At 38.6% G+C, this 20,515-nt stretch overlaps 2 protein-coding genes across 12 annotated transcripts; both read left to right on the forward strand.

Annotated features, from left to right (window-relative positions):
• The first annotated feature begins 3,919 nt into the window (after window positions 1-3,919).
• LOC103704632 (putative invertase inhibitor) lies at window positions 3,920-4,735 on the forward strand. Its single transcript, XM_008787997.6, has one exon. It carries the CDS (start codon window positions 4,015-4,017, stop codon window positions 4,555-4,557), a length of 543 nt encoding a protein of 180 aa, XP_008786219.3. The 5' UTR covers window positions 3,920-4,014; the 3' UTR covers window positions 4,558-4,735.
• A 2,623-nt stretch (window positions 4,736-7,358) lies between these two features.
• LOC103704633 (SH2 domain-containing protein A-like) lies at window positions 7,359-17,172 on the forward strand. 11 transcript variants are annotated; one of them, XM_089923598.1, is made up of 13 exons: window positions 7,387-7,645; window positions 8,699-8,786; window positions 10,063-10,294; window positions 11,877-12,077; window positions 12,171-12,263; window positions 14,307-14,384; window positions 14,482-14,649; window positions 14,989-15,339; window positions 15,496-15,779; window positions 15,861-16,020; window positions 16,119-16,462; window positions 16,583-16,648; window positions 16,727-17,172. In XM_089923598.1, exons 2-13 carry the CDS (start codon window positions 8,716-8,718, stop codon window positions 16,761-16,763), a joined length of 2,085 nt encoding a protein of 694 aa, XP_089779724.1. In that variant the 5' UTR covers window positions 7,387-7,645; window positions 8,699-8,715; the 3' UTR covers window positions 16,764-17,172. The 11 variants fall into 11 exon arrangements, with proteins under 11 accessions (XP_008786220.5, XP_038982450.3, XP_038982447.3 ...); XM_039126520.3 differs by having other exon boundaries at window positions 10,094-10,294; XM_008787998.6 differs by lacking the exon at window positions 8,699-8,786 and having other exon boundaries at window positions 7,359-7,645; window positions 10,094-10,294.
• Window positions 17,173-20,515: the final 3,343 nt, after the last annotated feature.

Genomic DNA, 20,515 nt, shown 5'->3' on the forward strand with positions numbered 1-20,515 from the left:
AAGAGTTTTTTTTACATGCAAACCTTCCTGAGATTTCAAATTTGCATAAATATTTTTTAAAAATTTATATTTATTTCTATATTTTATAAAATATTATTTTTGATAAATACTTCTAATACAACAGGAACTTTTAATAAAAATCATATTTATTTTAATTAAAAATAAAATAAAATTTTGAATTTTTTTTTTTACCGTCTAAAAATATTTTAGTTATTTTAATTTAAAATTATTAATTTTTTAGCGATAGATGGGCGTGGATATATATAAAAAAATAAAAAAATAAAATAAAGATTTTACAAAGCTGTACATATAAATATCAGGAATATTCCCACCAATTTTGATATTTAAAAAAATATTTATATAAAAAAATTTATATTATTACCAGGACGAATGGGGGGGGGGTGCGGCGGCGGCGGCTAACCGCCGTCAAACTGAGGCTTACCCGTGTAAATCTAAGCCGCCTGATTGTGATCTTGTGATGGATGGAGTAGTCTTTGGCCCATCAGATCAATTTGACGATTAGATACAGAGGAAGAAGTTAGATAGGTACGACGCACATGAAACATAACGCTTTGGAGTATGAAACATGACACGGGCGCTTGGGCATCGACGTGTTAGTATTGCTGCGAAATTTAGAGGTTAACCAAATTAACCAACGCCACGTCCAACGAGAGCATTGGATCTACTAAAATTCCAGGACCAACAAAGAGGAGATGACAAAAAGATTGCTTCAAGATTGTTTGATTATTGTGATTGTCAGATCATGTCCGTCAAAAACAAGTCTCCATCTCCATTCACTATGTGTGGGAAGTCTCAACTTGTGGGGTGCAGATATGAGATTCCTATTTCCTAGCCATAAAGTATGACATATGCATTTTATCCAGATTTTACAACCAGATTCTTCATTATCAGCAGGCAAGAAAGTTACAGCACCAAAATGTTTGAGTTTGTTCAAAATTTAGACTATCAAAAAATGAAATGAATAGAAACATAATCATATGCACCAAAATTGCTGACGAAGAGAAGGTTTTATACAAGTCCTCATCTATCAGACGGTCTTGAAAAGGAAAAATATAAACTTCATCTAATGCCAAAATATGTTGTTTTGTTGGATTTATTTATATATAAACTATGATTGTGTATCTTCAAAAAGCATGCCAAAGTTGCTTCTCTTCTGGTTTCTATCCTTCCCCATTTAGAAAAGCATTGGCTACCTATCATTTGGAAAGGTGTTTGCTGGTCTCTAGGCTTTAATAAAAAAAGAAAACGAATAATAAATCTGGATCATGCACTCTCCCTGGGCTGTATCGTATGCGGTACGTATGCACCGGCCTGTAGATCCTCTGCACAGTGCACCACATAGCTTTTTTTTTTTTTTTTTTGCTAGGACGGGCAAGCCATACCTATTAGAAAACAGAATATTTCGGAGTGCCTGGAGCAACTTTCTATCTCCAGCCCATAATGTGCTACCCGCATGATTAGTCATATAGGCGGCTACCCAATCTACAGTCTCATTGGCTTCACAAAATACATGCTTGGTTTGAAAGATTCCTCCATCCCTCGTTATCGCTCAGATGTCTCGAAATAATGGATGGTTGCCGCTGGCATCCCTCGGACTTTCTTGGATCCAACTGATGATCCTGGCCGAGTTATTTTCCAGAATAACTGAGCTGGCTCATAACTTAAGCTAGGCATGTCGAAGGCCCACCACGTAGCCTTTTTCACTCATGGGTGCAGGGTCTAAAGTTGCAGCAAATCCGTGCCATAAATCATTTTATAATTATCTTTTCCTGTCTTGTTTTCTTTTTTTTAGGTTTCCATCATGTATAAATGTTATCGACCCGTAGAAGTATATACGGTTCGTACAGACTCGGGTCAAACACCAGGTGCTTAAAATCATTGGTAAACATGGTAGAGGTGCTGTTGGTGTACTCTTTCATTATCTGCGGTAGGTATTCTTTTTTGAAAACAAAATATGGAGAACCAATAGTGTATTTTTATGATACTTATTAATAATCAATAATCTTCAATATCCAAGATGTTGCCATTTTCGTGTGCGTGCATATACGTGTAGAGTGAGCGTTTGATAACCCGGCAACACTCGGATGGTTCTCTATTTAGATTTGATAAAATCTAAATTGACTATTTAAAGGATCCTACATCAAATGGATGTGATTTACTATTTTTAAATTGCCTATTCAAGAAAAATCATATGATTTACAGGCTTCTAGACTCTAATCCATACATCAAATGGTCAAAAAAATATATATTATTTTATAATATTTAAACTATCCATTTTTGACTATCTGATAAATGGGTTAGAGGTCTTCAGATCATGTGATTTTATATAAGTAGGTAATTTAAAGATGATAAATCACATCTAAGAGCTCAGATCTTGAAAGACGTGCACTTGTAGCTCATCAAAAAACAACTAGTGGTGTTTCGATGGCCCAAGAGTTGTAACCATCTCAGTCTAAGCCCCATGGAGCCCGTTTCATTGACTCCAAATGATGTTCCATTTTAACAACCCATGTTTGAAACCTAATCTAGGAGTAAGACAAGGGATTACATTGCAAGCTGGTAAAAACAAATAGAAGCATGGGCTGGGCCAAAAACAATTTTATTTAGGGCTTGTTTGGATTTTCCTCCAAGAGGTATTCCTGCAGGAATATCCCAGGAAGTTCAAGGGATCGGCAATTATTGAAAGGTTGTTGTTTTCTTGGGCGGGATTCGTGCGTAAGAATGATGGATCTTCTTTTAGAGCATTTGTGCATCCATTTGTATATATCTCAAAGTCATTGTTGGGGGAAAATGAGTCGCTCCGGAATATATGACCGCGTGGCCAGCACGTGCCTGAAGGCGCCCGTCCAGGCGCCCGACCTGTCTACTGCGGTCGTATCTACCTACAGTACGACCAGTAACCATGCTCTGCTGCCTCCTGCGATCTACGGATCTCAAGCCCTCCACGGCAAATCTGCTTGGTAGTGTTTGATCAGCCATGATAACTCCTTGGCTCCGACCTGATCTCCTACAGCAAGGCATTAATTCGCACGATCGTGCATTAATTCACACGATATGCTCAATCATACGGTAACTTCGCCCCGTCATATCATAGGTAATCCAGTACCCCACTATAAAAGGGGAACCCTCCTATCTTAGGGGGAGTTGGACTCAAAAAAGCTGAGGAACACATATCTCCTTCCTTCTTCTCCATTAAGTCCTTCTCTGACTTAAGCATCGGAGGGCCGGCGCCGGAAACCCCGGCCACCGGCTTGTTGCAGGTCTTCCGGAGGACGCCGCTCGCTGACAGACCGCCACCTGCCATTCCAGCATCGGAGCTCCTCCTTCTCAGCTGACGGTCGCCCCCCGGGTCCAATTTTCAGCAACAGCCATCATTGGGCGATACACGAGCTAATTGATCCAACATGTCTTCAAATTTTTTCGCCAAGAAAACAAATCGAGCTCAAGTATTTGTCATCAAAGTTTGGGTTGAGCTGGGTTCCGGCCTGCCCTATCATGCAGGAAACCAAGACCGAGTAGCCTACTGGGTTGGAGACTGCAACGCTTACCGTCTCCCCATCCCTGACAGGGCTCGATGCACTTAAATAACCCATTCTGTAATCCAAAGCCTGGGCGGCTGCGACGAGGTATGACATATAAAATTCAAGTGCAGATTGTCCGGTCTATCACTTTCGCCCATTTTTTGATGCTCAAACATGTGAACTTCTCTAGTCCTTTGAGAATTGCAACCTTTATCAAGGTGCCGAGGCCGCAGCAAAATAGAAAACTTTTCTTATAATAGTTTATAGATTTTTTGAAGTTACTGGGATGGCCGATAAACTACGTAGTACGTACTGTCACACCAAGCATCCATTTTTTAACACAAACCTCCTCTATATATTGCCAGTTGCCTTCATTCTCGCTTCTCAGTTCTCACGCTCTAAAAACAACAGCCCTTCATACATTCACCCACAATCCCCTGAGACAAGGAGAAAGAGAGGAAAGAAAAAAACAATGAGGACTGATCTCATCCCTCTCTCTCTCACCATCATCCTCTCTCTCCTTCTTATTTCCTCCACCGCCAAAGCTTCCATCCTCGAAGAAATTTGCAGGAGCGTCGCGGCAGCCCGCCCCAACATCGGCTACGAATTTTGCGTGACATCTCTCGGAACAGATCCAGGAAGCAGCTCTGCAGATCCCCATGGTCTCGCGGTCATCGCGGCGAGATTGTCCGTGGCCAATGCTACAAGCACTGAATCCAGTATAGATCAGTTAATGGTGGTGGAGTCCAAGCCTTCCTTAAAAGACTGCCTCAGTGTTTGCTCAGAAGTGTACTCGGAAGCGATCGACCACTTGAACGACGCCATCCGCAACCTGGAAGCCAGGCTTTACGGCGAGGCCGTGACATTTCTCAGTGCGGCACTCGACGCACCTGATAACTGTGAGGATGCATTCAGGGATGCCGGAGATGTGCTGATGTCGCCGTTGGCGAGGGAGGACGAGGATTATAGCAGGCTTGCTGACATTGCTCTAACCATCACCGCGTCTCTGGGATGAAAGATGGATCTTCTCTGCTTGCTTGCTTAATATGTTAATTGTCATTAATCTTTTGCCTGGGCATGCACCCACCTGTAACATGTTCCGCTATCTAAATACCCTTTCATCTGAGTAACAACCGTTACATCAAAACAAAACAAAACAACAAAAAAAAAAAATCTTTTGTTTGGGCATCTAAGTAGTGTCCCATGGAGTCTGTGTACTTGCTTGTTGCAAGTAGAAAATTATACCCTACTCCATATGTACCAGCTCGTCACCTCGACGTAAGAGGAAAGACCCGCTCTCTCCCACCTTCCGCCGAGCACTTCAATGCAGGGAGCTGAAGCCCGCCGAAGGCTTGCTTTCGCAACTGCCCGTTGGAAGCTCCGCTGCAAACAGGCTTCACACGTCTATAAAAAGATAAACGGAGCTACTGATTGGATTACCTTCTTTGCAGCTCACCATTTTTGATAGGTTTGTTTGGTTCAATGGTGGGGGTTATGCGGACAGTGGATGTCATGCGTGAGACGCCGTTGAAAAAAGAGAGAAAAGAAACATACGCTAAGGTGGCCCGTGACGTGGCGCGCACCTCTGTCGTAAAGTCTTTTCGGTAGTGGTGCCGAGCAGGACCACCACTAGCGGCAACAAATACTTGGGCTTGTATTGGAGCTGCCGGTTCTTTTGTGGGCGTTGGGCTGTCATGGCACTTCTTCGCCGCCAAAACCTGGCATGCCACGGTAGGGACCGGGGAGAAGAGAGAGAGAGAGAGTGTGGGTTGTAGGATGAGGACAGGAAATCTACAGCAGTTTGACAGCAAACAGAGGGTGGTTGCTGTGCATCACGGGTGGGAAAGCAGAAGCAGCCTGCCGACATTTTTATTCTCTAGACCCCGTGACTTTGTTCAAAGTTTCGGTAATAGCAAGGTTGACGTGAGCTTGGGTTGTTAATAACCTGATCTGAAAAAAAAAGCAGGCTAGGCCTCAGCTTTTTACAGCCACGGATAGATCCAGGCTCTATTTGAGCCTTGATCATCTGAAAGCATATATTATGCGGGGTCAGCCTCAGATCTAATACTTCTGAGCTAGATCCAGGTTGGAGCACTTGAGCTTTAAAATTCGAGCTCCCTAGACCTATACCCGGCCGCCATGTTTTGAGAGCAAAATTCACATCTTGTCGATGCTCGATCCCCACGGCATCTGATCATAATCTAACCACATCTGCTATCTTCTTTTGCTTTAAAGGGAGCTTCCAAGAGTAGGCTCCTTATTTTCCCAATTACAACTATAAAATATAAATCATATCTAATGTCTATGTCCCAGATCAAAACAAATGCCCCATGCACCACATAAACGGCCTATAGCCACTAGATAGCTTCCTCGGAATAAATAAATGAATTCTATTATATACATCTCTTATAAGGTTATAGGGACTGTTAGTGCGAACCTTGGATGAGGTGCCAGAGAATTCAAATATAAAAGGCTGATTTTTTGCTTTGCTTTTCTCAATCTATCTTGTTTGTTTGTGGATTAGTATTGCTTCTCTATTAAGCAAATATAGAGGACAATCAAGATCAATCGCTTTGAAGAGTTGGTGATGGCTGTAGAAGAGGGTCAGCTTAGAGATATCATTGTTCTCTTTAGTTAGCATGGATGCCGTGAATGCTGCTTCACAAGTTGTTCCCACTGAGGCAGCATCAATCTCAGCTTTAGCTGAATCAAAGCTTTTGGATGCAATGAAATCTGTTTAGCACTTAAGAGCTGTTATGGCATTCTTGTAAAGATATGAGCAAGCCTCGAAAGAGTTCTTGGTGGCTCGATCTGATGCATTCTTTGAGAGCTCCATTATTTTGGACTCAATGCTCACGGCAATGGCTATGAATAGATTCGTACAAATAGCTGCAAGAAGCCATCACCATAAACCAAACAATCACCAATGCCACGACCATCAAGTCCAAGCTTGAGGACTTCTTAAAGAATGTTTCAAAGTTGCATCCTAACAAATCCTTGGAGGCTTGCCATCAGCTCTAATCGACCTTAATCCCTTCCCCAAGTTGCGCAACCAATTCTATAACATCAATGCTCAACAATGGCGCAAAGTTGTGCTTAGTGCTGCCATATAGGTGTCATCAAGCTGCAACCAGCCGAGGATGCTATCAATTAATAATGAAAACAATGATTTCTCATTTTTGTCCAACTTTGTTTTAGCCATTGCTTATTACTTAACGATGCTTTGCCATGCATATGTGCTTGTTATTTGGATAGTCTTAATAAGATGAATAATAAATATGGGTAGATATAGTCATGCCATCCTACACTAGTTGTTTTTTAAAACCGATATTAAAGCATAGGTTTTTAACTCAAGATTTATTTTTATTTTTTGCTATTTATCCGGCTATGATTTCAATCAACTTTACCTAATAAAAATTTGATTAAGCTAATTATCCATTTTTTGTTTCTGTTATTAGTTTAGGTTTAATTATTTTTCGTTGGTTCCAATCATTGTCTTGAATTTTAATATATATGGATGGTTTGGGCCTGGCTTTATGAAAAAAATCTAAGATGTTGTTCAAGAATCTATACAATTATTTTCTGATTCATGGGACGATTTTTCATTATAAAGTATCATTCCTGTTATAATGGTAAAGGAAATCCAAAATCGAAATCAATCCAAAAACCGTGATCGCACGGCCAGAATAATTTGCCCCATAATCAAAAATATGACGAGAGACGCCTGCACAGCGATGGATGGCCCGGATCAATTCGCCGCTTCTCCCCGATACCTACCTCCAGGTGGACGAGGGCGCAGACCGTTAATAACGCCCGATAAAAGAAGAACCGGAAGCCAGGACCAGGAAAATAGAAGGGTTCCTCTCTCGCTCTCTCTTCCCACTCCCCCTCTCCAAAACCCCGCGCGGCCGACCATGGCGGACGAGCAATGGCGCGAGGAAGACTACTCCAAGCTGAGAGATCTCCGTGTAAGTCTTGATCAAGTAGGCGAAGACGGCGAAGGAAGAGGAGATGGGGACGGCGATGGCGGCAGCGGCTTCTCCCTCTGCCTCTGGCTTTACCTCTCGAGCTCCGCTCGCCCTTCTTCCGTGATCCTTCGACAGGTCTTTACTCCTTCTTTTACCCTCCCTAGATGGGAAAAAATAACTTTTTTCTTGCTTTTTTTGGGCCGTTTTTGGTGTTTTTTTAGTTGTTGCCGAGAATTCCTGGGTTTTTGTGTACCAAGATTGAATCTTTGCATCGAATTTCGTCTATCAAGGTGCTTATTTTTCTTTTTCGTTACGTGTTCTTGAGATTTTTTTTTTGAGGTTTTTAAAGGCCATTTCTTGTTTCTGTTCGCTAAAATGGGAATACGTGCTTTCCCTTTTCTTTCGGTTGTTGCGGTTTTTTAAGATAAAACATATGGAGACATGGCAAGAATTTAGGTTTATTATGAACCAAAGTGCGACTGCTCTTTTCCTCCAGTGTTGATTTCTATCTCAGTGATAAAATTGTTCCCCTGTTGAGTAATTTTTGTTGATATCTTGATTTCTTGCTATTGGTTTTGGATAAATTCACCGTTTATCTCTTGGCATCCGAATTATTTTCTGTTTTATTTTCTAGTTGGTGCTTTTTTCTTTACTGTGGATGGATGTTAGTGTTGAGTATAATATCAATTTTCTCAGCTGTTCTGGAAATGAGTTTTTTGTCTTCTGCAATCATCATCCCTATCAAATATTTTTATGAGACGAGATAGCCTTTTCTTGTTCTGTTAATGCTATTGGATCCCTTTGTTGGTTGTATATAAACAAAAGGTTTGCGGCTTTTTCAACAGTATAATTCACGCATCTGCACTGATGATATACCATCACTGAGGATATATGTTACTTTGTAAATATTTGAAGATCAAAATATTTACTGGCAAGCCTTACACTGCATACTTGCAGTTAGTTTGATCCATTATTACTTGCTATTCATTTGTTAGATTGGTTGGTAAAATAATATGGATATTTTTTTCCCAGTCCTTAGATGCATGATCATAATTTTTGAACTGAAATACATTTCCCATTATCTACCTTGTCTACGTTTTCCTATTTCCCATATGCTTTTTAATCAAGTCAATCCTTTCTTACAACTTTCATTTAGGATTTTTTCAGTTCTTCCTCTTCTCCTTCCAGATGTTAGACAAAGGAAGATGCTAGGAGGTCCAGCCCTATTACCAAACAAACAGCTACATGCTGCTGGCATGACACTTGACACAAGAGGGTCAGTGCTTTAGCCTACTGTTAATTATATCAGCCCCTTGAATCACACCAATTCCTTGTAGCCATACATTTTTTTAAAATTTATGGGTAACAGGGTTGGGCTTCTTAGTGTTGTTGTCTTTTGTGTTCGTTGCACATGACCACGCAACACTATATATCCTTACCCTGGAAGAGAAAAGCTAGGGGGTTGAAGATGAATCAAAGACTAGTTGGTAGTAAAAAGGCCCTCCTATTCATTTCCTTGATAGATAAGAATGTTGCAAAATACTATCTATGTTTTATTTAAGTAATCCAGTATTTTTGATAATCTCCATTAGTATGGAAGATTTTATACTATTACAGTTAATAAGATGCATCTGTGCCTATTTTCCTATACTTACATACTTAGTCTAATCTAGCTAAATTCATGAAAATGAATTTGCAAATCCCATGCTTTCTTTTTATTATAGTTAGCTATGTCCGCAGTTTCCATCTTGGCCAAGATGTCAGTTAGGACATCCTTTGGTATTGGTATTAGGCACTCACCAACATGGTATATCTAAAATTTTGTCCCTATTAACTTGGCTGGTATAAACCAATATATCCTGAGATATTGAAGGAATCAAAATCAGTATATCCGTCGAGATTCTCCAATCAATATTTAACTATCTTATGTGGGCTTTGCAAGTAAATAGATATCATAATTGATGCTTAAAAACAGTATCCAGTCTCAGTTTTACTATGTTGCCCATGGTTCATATGCATCGTGCGAGCTCTCCAAACAATTAACTCAGTTCTTTCTAAAATTTCCCCACATTCCATCTTGCCTGAGATAAACACTGAGATATCAGTCCATCTCATTACCAGCCACCCACCAGATGGCCAATATATCAGAGTTTAGAAGCTTTGGCTGCATTACCCTATGATTTTTTTTTTTAATGAGTATTGAATGTTAATGCTTTTGAACATTTTGAAGTGAGAATAGGACACTTGTTGGCACTTTGAAAATGAAGAATCCAACTCACATTGGTCTGCAGTGTCAACACTTTGCACATGATTTTTGAATGTCCTATTAAACAACCCTCTGATGCAAGTGCTATGACTTCTGAGCCTCAACTATTAAAAATTCCAAATACTTGCACTTTGGAAATAAAATTGATCCAAGCTGTCTGGACAGTATTCATGGAGCATACAGCTTTATAACTTTAATGGTAGTATAATGCATCACAAGGTCAAGTTTTTTTTCTTCAAATATTTACTGTCATTAACTAATATATTCTTCTTTTTCTAATGGAAAGGTGGAATTGTATGAATTTATTTCCATTTCAGAACATGCAGATGACTTCAGAAAATGAAGGTGAAGTTCCCTTTCTGGCCCTGAGTGAGCAAAACAAGCTGATGCTCTTTCCTTTGATGTTCTTACATAAAGAAGCTCCATCTACTGATAGTTCCTTTACATGGACTGACATGCCACATGCATCTTCCAAGATCGAATTCCCACTGGAGAAATGGGTTCATGTTGGGTGTGAGGTATGTGGTATCATAAGTGCAAGTTCTAGTCATGTAAATAAGAGTCGCCGCAATGTGCAAGAATTCTTTCTGGCCCTTTCTTCAGTAGCCTTTCATTGGTCATCTAACACTTTAAATGTATTAGAGACATAAGCTTTTCTTATTTGCAGCTATAGTTCTGTTAATGGTAGGAACAATGACATTAAATGTCACTAGTATCAAATTGTAGGGTTCTGTAATTTCTAACATTCCTGGGCTACAGTTGCAGAAATATATGTTTTGTGTCATGTAACCTTTTTCTGTTGCAAGCATGATTGCATGACTGTTTGCATGTACTTGAGTAAAAATACTTCAAAAAGCATATGTCGCAAGGTTATTTTTTTCCACTGTAATGATAAAATAAATTTCTCTGGGTACCCTTTGGCAGCTACACTTTATGATCTGGTGCTAATTGTCATTTGTATGTACTCTGTCTAGTAGTAGGTTCAACTTTTTCTTGTCCTATGCGCTTCTGTTATCCTTACCTGGTTGGTATTTAATTTAACTCAGGTATTTTTGGCACAATGGGGAATCCTGGTCTGCATATGAACTGATCATCAGATTGTAAATTTGATAGGTTTACATGAATCATGCACGACATAACAAAACCTCAAAAATCTCTTCCTTTTCATTTCGCCTGTATCCATTTACTCATGCACATTAAATTTTTGACATGCAAGATATGCACTGCTTTTTTGGAAAAGTGAATTTCTGCATTGAAAGTTTTTTGTCATATTAAGTCCTTCTTTCAGCCTATATATTTTAATCTTCAAGTATAACTTGTGGAAGCTTATGGAATTATGAAGAAATATGATATGGCTACTAGTATTTCCACTTTCACATTAGCAGGATGGTAGCCAGACAGCTGTTTCTTTATTAGTAATAAATGATGCTTCTAAAATATCAAGTTTATTTGTTGTCTACCTGCCTTCTTTCTCCTTCCGTTCCTGCATTAAACTTTCTTTTATGACATGAAATGTACACTTCCAAGTAAATGAATGAAAATCTCCTGTTTCTTTAATTATAATTCTGCTGTACCAACGTACCGGTCGGCACCAGTAACGGTTCGGACCGGTACCACTGGTTTGGCTTGGTTCACGTATCCAAAAGTTTCAAAAAAATTTGGAACCGGTACGGGCCGGTTTGGGCTGGTACGGTTGGCTGGTTCGGGGTGGTACCTATTTTTAACACTGAACTGGACCGGTCAGAATCGGTGCCGGTTTGGTACGGGCTGAACCGGCCGGTACGGGCCGGTTCAACATTCCTTGATTTAATTATAATTCTGACATTTGGTATCAGTGCATTAATAGGACAGAAGCATATAATATTTCCTAACAATACTTGATGCTTCAGCTTTAAGTTTATTCACATATTTGGAATGTCTGTATGTGGTTATTTCCTTTTATTTAGCTTTCAGATATGTGACATGTGTGATAATTATTGCTTATTTAGAACTTTTAGTTTGAATGATGCCCTTGCTTGAAATTGGTTTAGGCAAGACCTGCCTGTAGATTTTCCAGTTACTTGCAAGTTACCTAGTTCGTAATTGATATACTGGCATTAGGTAGCAACAAATCATATGCGCCTTCATGTTGATGGAAAACTAGTCGGGCAGGAACCTGTAACATTCCTATCCAATGAGCATCAGTATCAGGACAATTTGAAGAGAATAAAATTATTTGGTAGTGATCGGAAACTTGATGGTTATGTCTATCGTGCTCAAGTTTTGCCATTATCAGCATTGATAACAGATCAGTTTGTAAAGGTGCATATTTTTTTTATGGTGCTAATGTGTTACTTTTTCACGATGTTGCTTCTATTGTCATATAACCATTTAAACATTTTCATATGATGGCAGAATCCACCAGTAAAGTTATCTCTTCATAGTTCAGGCATCTCTGATGGAGTTGAAGAATGTGGGGATGGTGTCTGGAGCATTGTTGGTGGCAAGGTTAGAGAAGTGTCGCTCTTGGAAAAGTTGTTGAAATCATACGTTCAAATGCGCTTGAAAATATGTTAGCAAATTATGAGAACCAAACCATGTTTCAGATTTTGACTTGGGAAAAAACATTCTATTTGTTTGACATATCATGCTTCTTTCATTGCTACACATCTAAGTGGTTTCACATTGAGTGTGAAAATTGTTGTTTCTATCATGTCCTGGGAAGCCAATGTCGTGATATACCCATTTTAGGTTTGTTTGGACTGTTCTAGAAGACTCTAAAGAATTCAGAACCTCTATACAAGAGATTGAACCTCTATGTCGTGAGCCACTTGGGAGGCACTCTATGGACTGGGGAGGGAGGGATGCCCGAAGCTTTTCGGGACATTTTGTTTTCTGATTCGATTGGGTGTATTCGTACCCGTGTTGTATGAAATGCCCGCTTTAGCAGAAAAAAAGAGAGCATCATTCCATTTAATAACATTGATCTTTAATCATCTTTTTTTAATGCATGCAAATGTGGTGTTGAAACAATCTAATCTATGCCAGAAGAACTCATTCTTCAGCAATGAACATGGAAGAGATGAATTCATTTTTCTTCATTTTATTTTTTACATACCTTGAATGTAGACATGTATCACCGACATAATCTTGTGATTACCTTTTTTTCCCCTTTTTTTTCCTTTTTCAGGAGAACACTCTATTAGTCTATTTCATATCTATTCTTTGTATTATGCTCTGCACTTAGGAATATTGATCTGTAGCAAACTAGCAATACATGACTAGTCTTCTATATGTTATGCAAACGTAAGTAGAAGTTTGTCATGCATATTAGTTCATTAGCTACTTAGGTTCATAAGAAGAGTTGCATCTCCCATCATTCTTACCAATATCCTACCATCATGATGCTGAGTGATATGATGTCAAAACGTTATGTCTAAGGACTTCCTTTCGTTTTCTGAATCTTTAAGATTTTTGATAGGGTCTTCAACCATCTTTTGTGCACCTTAAACCATGGTACATCATACCGTACTGAAATGGACAATATAGGGCGTACCATACCGGTTCAATACTAGTAGACAGTATGGGGGGCGTACTAATACTCGATACGCCGAACCAGCCTCTGTACCGGTCATACCGATACAATAATAGTATGGGGCCCCGTACCAAGATGGCGTACCTTGTCCTAAACTCTTATTGTCTAAACTTGTCAAATTCCTTTTCCTGCTTTATATATGTGAACAGTAGTCTTTTTTATAAGGACTTAGCTGGTAGAGAATAATGATGTTGAAATTATAGAGCTCGTGTCGTCCTGTGATTTCTTTCCTTTTATCTGTCACTGTACCAGTTTGTGTCTTCTCAAGGTCCTCTATAATGATACTTTATTTTGAAATTTTAGTGTCTCAGAGCTACAAAAAGATGTAATGTTTCCACTATGGATGAAATGGTTCACACAGTGCAAGTCATATCAATGTTTTATATCTGACACATGATGGATGAACATACAATGTGTATGATTACACAATACAATCATATATAGTACTAAGCTAGTCAAAATCATCCCAAATAGTATTCATAGATCAGAAGTTTGCCTGGTCGATTTTTTAAACATTAGATAGAGAGCTGCATGTTGCTAGAATATGGGTGAGTTGTTTGTCAGAGATTATGTTGATGATCTAGTGAAATATGATTTGTGAAGCTTGCCAATACAATATTGTAGAGTGGACAGGTGGAATAACAATTGATATGTGCTTGCTATTTAAAGTGCCTGTCAGAGAAGCTCCTTTCCGACAAGGAGGGAAATAATGTACTACAAAATTGCAATATTAAATTTCATGACAGGGACTAAACCAAATGGTTGATTGACTAAACATGCCCAGGACCCCGGTGACTTCTACGGTTCACATCATTTTTTTTAAAAAAAAATCATGTGCAAATTGGGGATAAATTCACTCTGACATTCAAATTAATACCAATCATAATGTGTACTTGAATATACTTTTGAAAAAAATATTATTGTCTTTTTGCACTAATATTTTTGCCTGAATGCAGGCATCTTGTCGCAGGAATTTTTCCCTGGATGTTGTTCTCTTAAATGCTTTTGGTCGGTCTGTAAACAAGGAGATGGAGGTCGAATTTTACTCTCTCCTTTATTTCCCCTTTGACTCCTTTTGTGATTGGGCCAAATAACTCTGTTGTCTCTAATGGTATCTGGTAGTCTTTTCAGATTGTTGCTTCACTTGTACATGCCGATGATGGAACTCCTGTTGAAAAGAATAGAGATGATGCAGAAGCTCCATTACTGATCAGCTATGATGGACTTGAGCACCCTTCTACGGATAGGCCTGTTACACTTCTTCGCGGACGTGCAACCTTTAAGCTGAAGATATCTCAGGTGATTCTCAAAGAGGCTTGGCTCATGTAGAATCTGGAGTTCTTTATACGTACAAAGAAGCCATGCCCAATCAATTTGTGTCCATCATTGGTGAACCTACTTCAACCATCATCTTTACATATTGCACTGCTGATGCATGCCCATCTCTGAGATTATTTTTTGAAAATTTAAGATGTTAGTTTGTTGCTTGTTGTATATGATAAAAAATCTCTAGGTCTCACTGATATTAAGTACCAATTCTAATCTGCATTGTATTCTTGAAGTATGAAGCTGCATTGGCACTTGTGTTTTTTCCTCTTTAGGCTTCACTATCAAATTTCTTTTTTCTGTTTGTTGCAGCTGTCTTCTAAATCTGACAATAGGCTGTTCCGTGTTTGTTTTCATACAATGCATGCACAAAGATATCCATTTCTAGAAGCATACTCCCATCCAATCCATTGCATCTCAAGGAATCGCGGTAACCGACCATTGGCTTTAGGGAAAAGATTGGCTTCCACAAGAGTGCTTCTTGATGAAATTCATTCACTCGAAGGCAATGATGGGTCTAGAGGAATTCGTGATACCCATGGAGATGATTGCTTCTACATATCGAATCAGAGTGTATTGAGATGCAATACCCCGTCGAAGCATTCTAAACTAGAACATGATAGATCACCTTCAGCAATTGATGCTAATGGAATCTTGGAAAAGGTATAATGCATGCAATTAACACATCAGTTGCTAATTTCAGGCATATAATCTTTATCATTGACAGATGTACTAGCAAATGTATTTTCTATTTCTTAAATTTGCATGTGTATACCCTAATGCTGACTCAGTTTTTCACTCATTGGACACTCTTTGTAGGATGAGATGTCACTGAAGACAAGCCTCGAAGTAAGGTCAAATAATTTTGAAGGAACGGATGGTGCACTATCAGATTCTGAGAGCACTGATGCTAGGGACTACGAATCCAGATGGACAAAAGAGGCTGTGAACCCAATTTCAGATGCTATCATGTTTAAATACTGTTTAGAAGGCACACATGAGCGGTTGATGCTACTCAAAGAGATGATAACTTCTGCCAATGATGAAGATATCACTAACTTCGCAGAGCAGGTTTCCCTGTATGCTGGATGTTCTCATCATCGGTAATCTTATGAAGTTTTCCTAACTATAAGAATTCTAATATGTTAAAAAACTTTCTCATTTATCATGTGTGAATTTCATAGATACCAAATATTGATTTCAAGGCGGTTACTCCAAGAGGGGGCAGATACTTGGAACTCAATTACTCAGAACAATTGCCATGTTCTCTGGAAAGATGCAGTGCCTGAGATTGATAAAAGATTCAGGAACATTGCACATTCTAGCAGGGGTTTGTCAGACGAGGTCACATCTATTTCCCCTTCTTTTCTAATTTGGACACCCCCTTTAGGCATTCAATCCTCAACAAATTTGAATGGTAGCCTTTTCATCTCATGATGCAGGACCTGGAGGTTTTGCGAGGAATTGCTGGATGTGGTGATCAATTGGGTCAAGAAGAATTTGATAGAATGTGGTACTGGTTATACCCTGTAGCTTTTGCTTTGTCAAAAGAACAAATAAATACTATGTGGGCATGCATGTCACCCAAATGGATAGAAGGATTTATTACCAGGGAGGAAGCTGAGAATGCACTTAAAGGTCCCAGAGGAGTGCAGAGACCAGGAACCTTTGTTCTCAGGTTTCCAACCTCTCGTATCTGGCCTCACCCAGATGCTGGTAGCTTAGTTGTCACATATGTCTCTGCTGATTCCACACTTCATCATAAGCTTCTTTCTCTTGATTATAGGTATGCTTTCTTTTTCTTTTTTCTTTTTTTTTTCCAGTCCCAAGTTTCGCATTTCTGCATTCAGTCTGTCTTTCCCCTAGAGTTCTGAGTTTTTTTTCTTCATAAATTTGATGATGACAGGAAAAAGGACACCAGACCACTTCAAGAGTTGCTTTTGGAAGAGCGTGAATTATCCCATCTGGGAAGGCAAGTTACACTGAAATATTATTTCATGTTTGTCTACAGTGCTTTTGTCTATTGTTAACTTGGTCGAATGCTCCACAGGGTTTCTCGACATGGGAATGCTGCTTCCCAAAGCTAAAGGTTTTGACAAGTTCATAAGCTACAAGGTTGTCGTCTCAGTACTGAATTCCGTATCGCTGCCATTCTATTACAGTGTCGAAATACAGTATGATATGAGATAGCGAGGTGTATCAAGTATTGGTACGGTACGCAACTGCATAGCAGTTCAATACCAATATGGTATGGTACCGATCGGTACAAATCTTGATGAGTAGCCATTGTGAGCCCAGTGCTTTTTTGTAGGAGCGATTTGGTTCTGAGAGGCACCTAAGTGCTAGGAGAATTTATTGTTGTTGTTGTTATTGTAGTAGTAGTATAAAAATCCGATGCTGTATAGCGGAGGGTCTTGCCACCGGACGAGAGAGAAATGTGATGGTCATGTTGATAACACTAATCAGTTGATATAGTAAATTATTCCTTTTAGTTTAGGATTTTTTTTTTGCAAATAGATGGTGACAGTTTTCATTTTTACCCACATTAATCCAGATGATCGAAACTGGTAAATTGATGGGGATCTATTATGAATTAGTGGGCACCAGAGCTCGGTAATCGGTTAGAATTAGCCTTCATCATTTAAAATAAAATCAATAAATAATCTAGTTAGTTGACGTATGTTGGCTATCAACCAGGATTGAGCTAACGTTAGGCAACTTATAGTCTGACATCGCTGCATTGACCAAATTGACCACTTAAAATACATTGAAACTTCTAAGCAGCATTAACTTATCTACAAATCAATAATTCAAGCTAATGGATGCATCTTTTTCTTTTCCTTTCCTTTTTTTTTTTTTTTTTTTCTGCCGTGGAAGATTGGTAAGGGGCTAAAACCCCCTTCCACCTCTGACGCAAGTACAACCCATTGCATCAGCTCATGGCAGATTTAAGTATCAATATAAAGTTGCTCCTTGTAACAAAAGCAGCGTCATCCTTCTGCTCAGGAGGCAACATTTATAATGAAACAAGGATGGATGTTACATGCTGATTCCTCCTCCTCTTTTTCTCTACTCTGGAGATTTTGGACGAATAAGCTAGCTGAAAAAATAAGCATGCTCAAAATTAGAGCTGAAAATGGATTGAATACAGATTAGATATTAGTGCATAGTTTCCGTATGCATTAAGCTCTACGAATATGAATATAAATATTGATTAGATAAAAATTTATACCTATATTTTTTCAAACAGATACAAATACATATCGGATATAAACACAAATATAAACCATTTAAATTTTGTGAGCATAAAATCAATGATTATCCTTCAATAAAAGATAAATTAACAACATATTAATATAGTCATTTCTTTTCTTTAAAAATTCACAAGTGCGATATAAGATTAAATAAGATCACAAACAAGCATGGATATTCAAATATACATCATATAGTTATCTATCTACATCCGAATCTATTTGTCATTAATAAATATGGATAAAAATACGTATATTAGTTGGATGCTCAAATTTATATATATATCCAAATTTTCGCCCTTATCTAGAATAATTGGACTTCAAAGCACACCATACATCCAACCAAAATAGCACATTCATCGACAGGAAATTAGTGCACTTTCTTCCTTGCAATTATGCTCAAATAATTTTCATTGTGTCAAACTCCGATAAAGCAAGAATAATTCTGGATATATGCTTCTATTTAAGCATATATTGAAGACCTTGATGACACAGGAGTACAATGTCGCTCAGCAGAAAAGCAGCCCCCCAAAAAAAGTAAAAAGAGAGAGACAGAGGAAAAGAAAAATCACTATGCAATCAGAGAACTATGCTCGAGTTGCATTAGCTTCAAACCAACAGCAGCATGACAAGCAGCTGATTACAATTATATGTTCTTGCAAGTGCTGCTTTAGTTCTGCTAAGTCCGGCCACAAAAATTTGGTCAGTGGAAAACTGCAATAACAACACTAGTCCTTGTGCAGAGGGAGTGACTTCAGGTAGGAATAACAATTTAACTAAAAATTTAATTCCTTCCACTTTCCGCAAGGCCGTTACAGGAAATTCAAAATCCAAACAAGGCCACAAGTACTGAAAAAGAAGACGAAAAAAAGGCAGGAATTAGAAAACAATGAAGAGAGAAAATGACATGATTTTTCAGCTTATTCAAGAGGCAAAATGGTAGGAAATGCAAAATAAGCACCATACCTATTTATATAATGATGAGATGATTTGAAATTATAATAAATTGTTTTTCATATGTGGGAAAAAATTAGCTTCCTTAGGTATCATCACCTTTCAACATATTGTTGCATGGCTAACAACGGCAGCAGGTTAAGAAGCACAAAGGATCAAAGATTAAAAGGATACTAAGAGGAAAGGAAAATATGCAGATCCTACAAAGAGGAAAACAGAAGCGAGTGGAATCAATTACCAAAAGTCAAATACATACTGATATTGAAGAAATAAGGAAATGCTGGTTACAAAAATGAAAGGAATGCAACCCCACTTGGATCAAATGCCCACTATATATATTGCCTCCTAACCTCAATATCCCGCTCACAAATTTCTTTATATACATCTACAGTAACAAGTATATCCATAACAAATACAAATTCACATTTTATAACATAGTTCAGAAATCTAATTTAGAAATTCTTTTCATTCGCATTAGTTTTGGATCATTACACAATCTTTACAAAAATATAAAATAAACCCTATGGAACTATTCTGAAATTTTGTCCGCACCAGAAACCAACCTATTCCATCTTCACTCATCATCTCTTTATTTTTCTTCATGAAGCTTCAGACCAGAAGAACAAGAGTCAAGGAAACAATATAATGGAGATAAATATGCTGTGTTTGAAAAAAATTTGTATAGCAGTTTGAAAGTGCTACAGATGCAAAATAGGAGACACGATTCTGTAACAGTTGAGGGAAACAAGATTACGATTGACCACAGATCAAAATCGTATCTTCCTCAAAGGGTGCCAGAGCAAGTTAATATCTTGATATGATCACTAACAATTTACTGAATATGTAAACATGGGAAAATAGAAAAGCATTTCTTAGAAGGTTATTTTCTTTCATATAGACTATTATTAATCATTTACCTTCAAAAGACTTTTAATAACTGACCTTTACAACTTCCTCTCCTGAACCCCCACCTACTTTTGTTCACAGAAAATCATGTAGAGTTGCAGACTATGTTATACATTGTAACAAGCAGACGCATGCCTTAAATCCATATTCTTGGTAGATGCTATATGATGACTATGTGTATAATTGCATGCGATACCATGGCTATCAATAATGGGGCCATTGCTTGGGGCAATGGTACAATGCTTAGGTTGACAAACACAATGGCAAGGGCCTGAGTCCTGTGGCAACAACCACCGTGTGTGTGTGTGGCATGCTTTAAATCCATACTCTTGGTAGATGCTATATGACGAATATGTATATAATTGCATGAGATATTATGGCTATCAATAATGGGGCTATTGCTTGGTGAAATGGTAAAACGCTTCGGTTGACAAGTGCAATGGCAAGGACCCCAGTCCTAGGGCAGCCAATGTGTGTGCGTGCACGCGCATCCTGTATGCACGTGTGTATGGTCTGTCCTCGGTGCTACCCTCTCAGGATCCCAAAATGCCTAGGCCATTACTGAGTAATGGCACTTACCATGGCTATCAATAGATGGACTTATGACAGGTTCCGCAATTTATAACAATCAACTCAAATGTGTCCTAGGTGATGCCCAACTATCAATCCCCTCCTCTCTTGGGATGATGTTCCTGGTTTAGTCTTTGGTGGTGCACTCCTGATTTTTG

This window comes from Phoenix dactylifera, chromosome 6 (genome assembly GCF_051530095.1).
Source record: "Phoenix dactylifera cultivar Ajwa chromosome 6, Ajwa_hap1_PhDact_Kaust_v1.1, whole genome shotgun sequence".
NCBI lineage: Eukaryota > Viridiplantae > Streptophyta > Magnoliopsida > Arecales > Arecaceae > Phoenix > Phoenix dactylifera.

Coding starts and splice junctions, on each gene's coding strand:
- LOC103704632 (XM_008787997.6), top strand. CDS start 4,015: ATGAGGACTGATCTCATCCCTCTCTCTCTCACCATCATCCTCTCTCTC.
- LOC103704633 (XM_089923597.1), top strand. CDS start 8,524: ATGGATATTTTTTTCCCAGTCCTTAGATGCATGATCATAATTTTTGAA. Junction 14,385..14,481: donor CTGTAAACAAGGAGATGGAG/GTCGAATTTTAC, acceptor TAGTCTTTTCAG/ATTGTTGCTTCACTTGTACA. Junction 15,780..15,860: donor GCTGGATGTTCTCATCATCG/GTAATCTTATGA, acceptor TGAATTTCATAG/ATACCAAATATTGATTTCAA.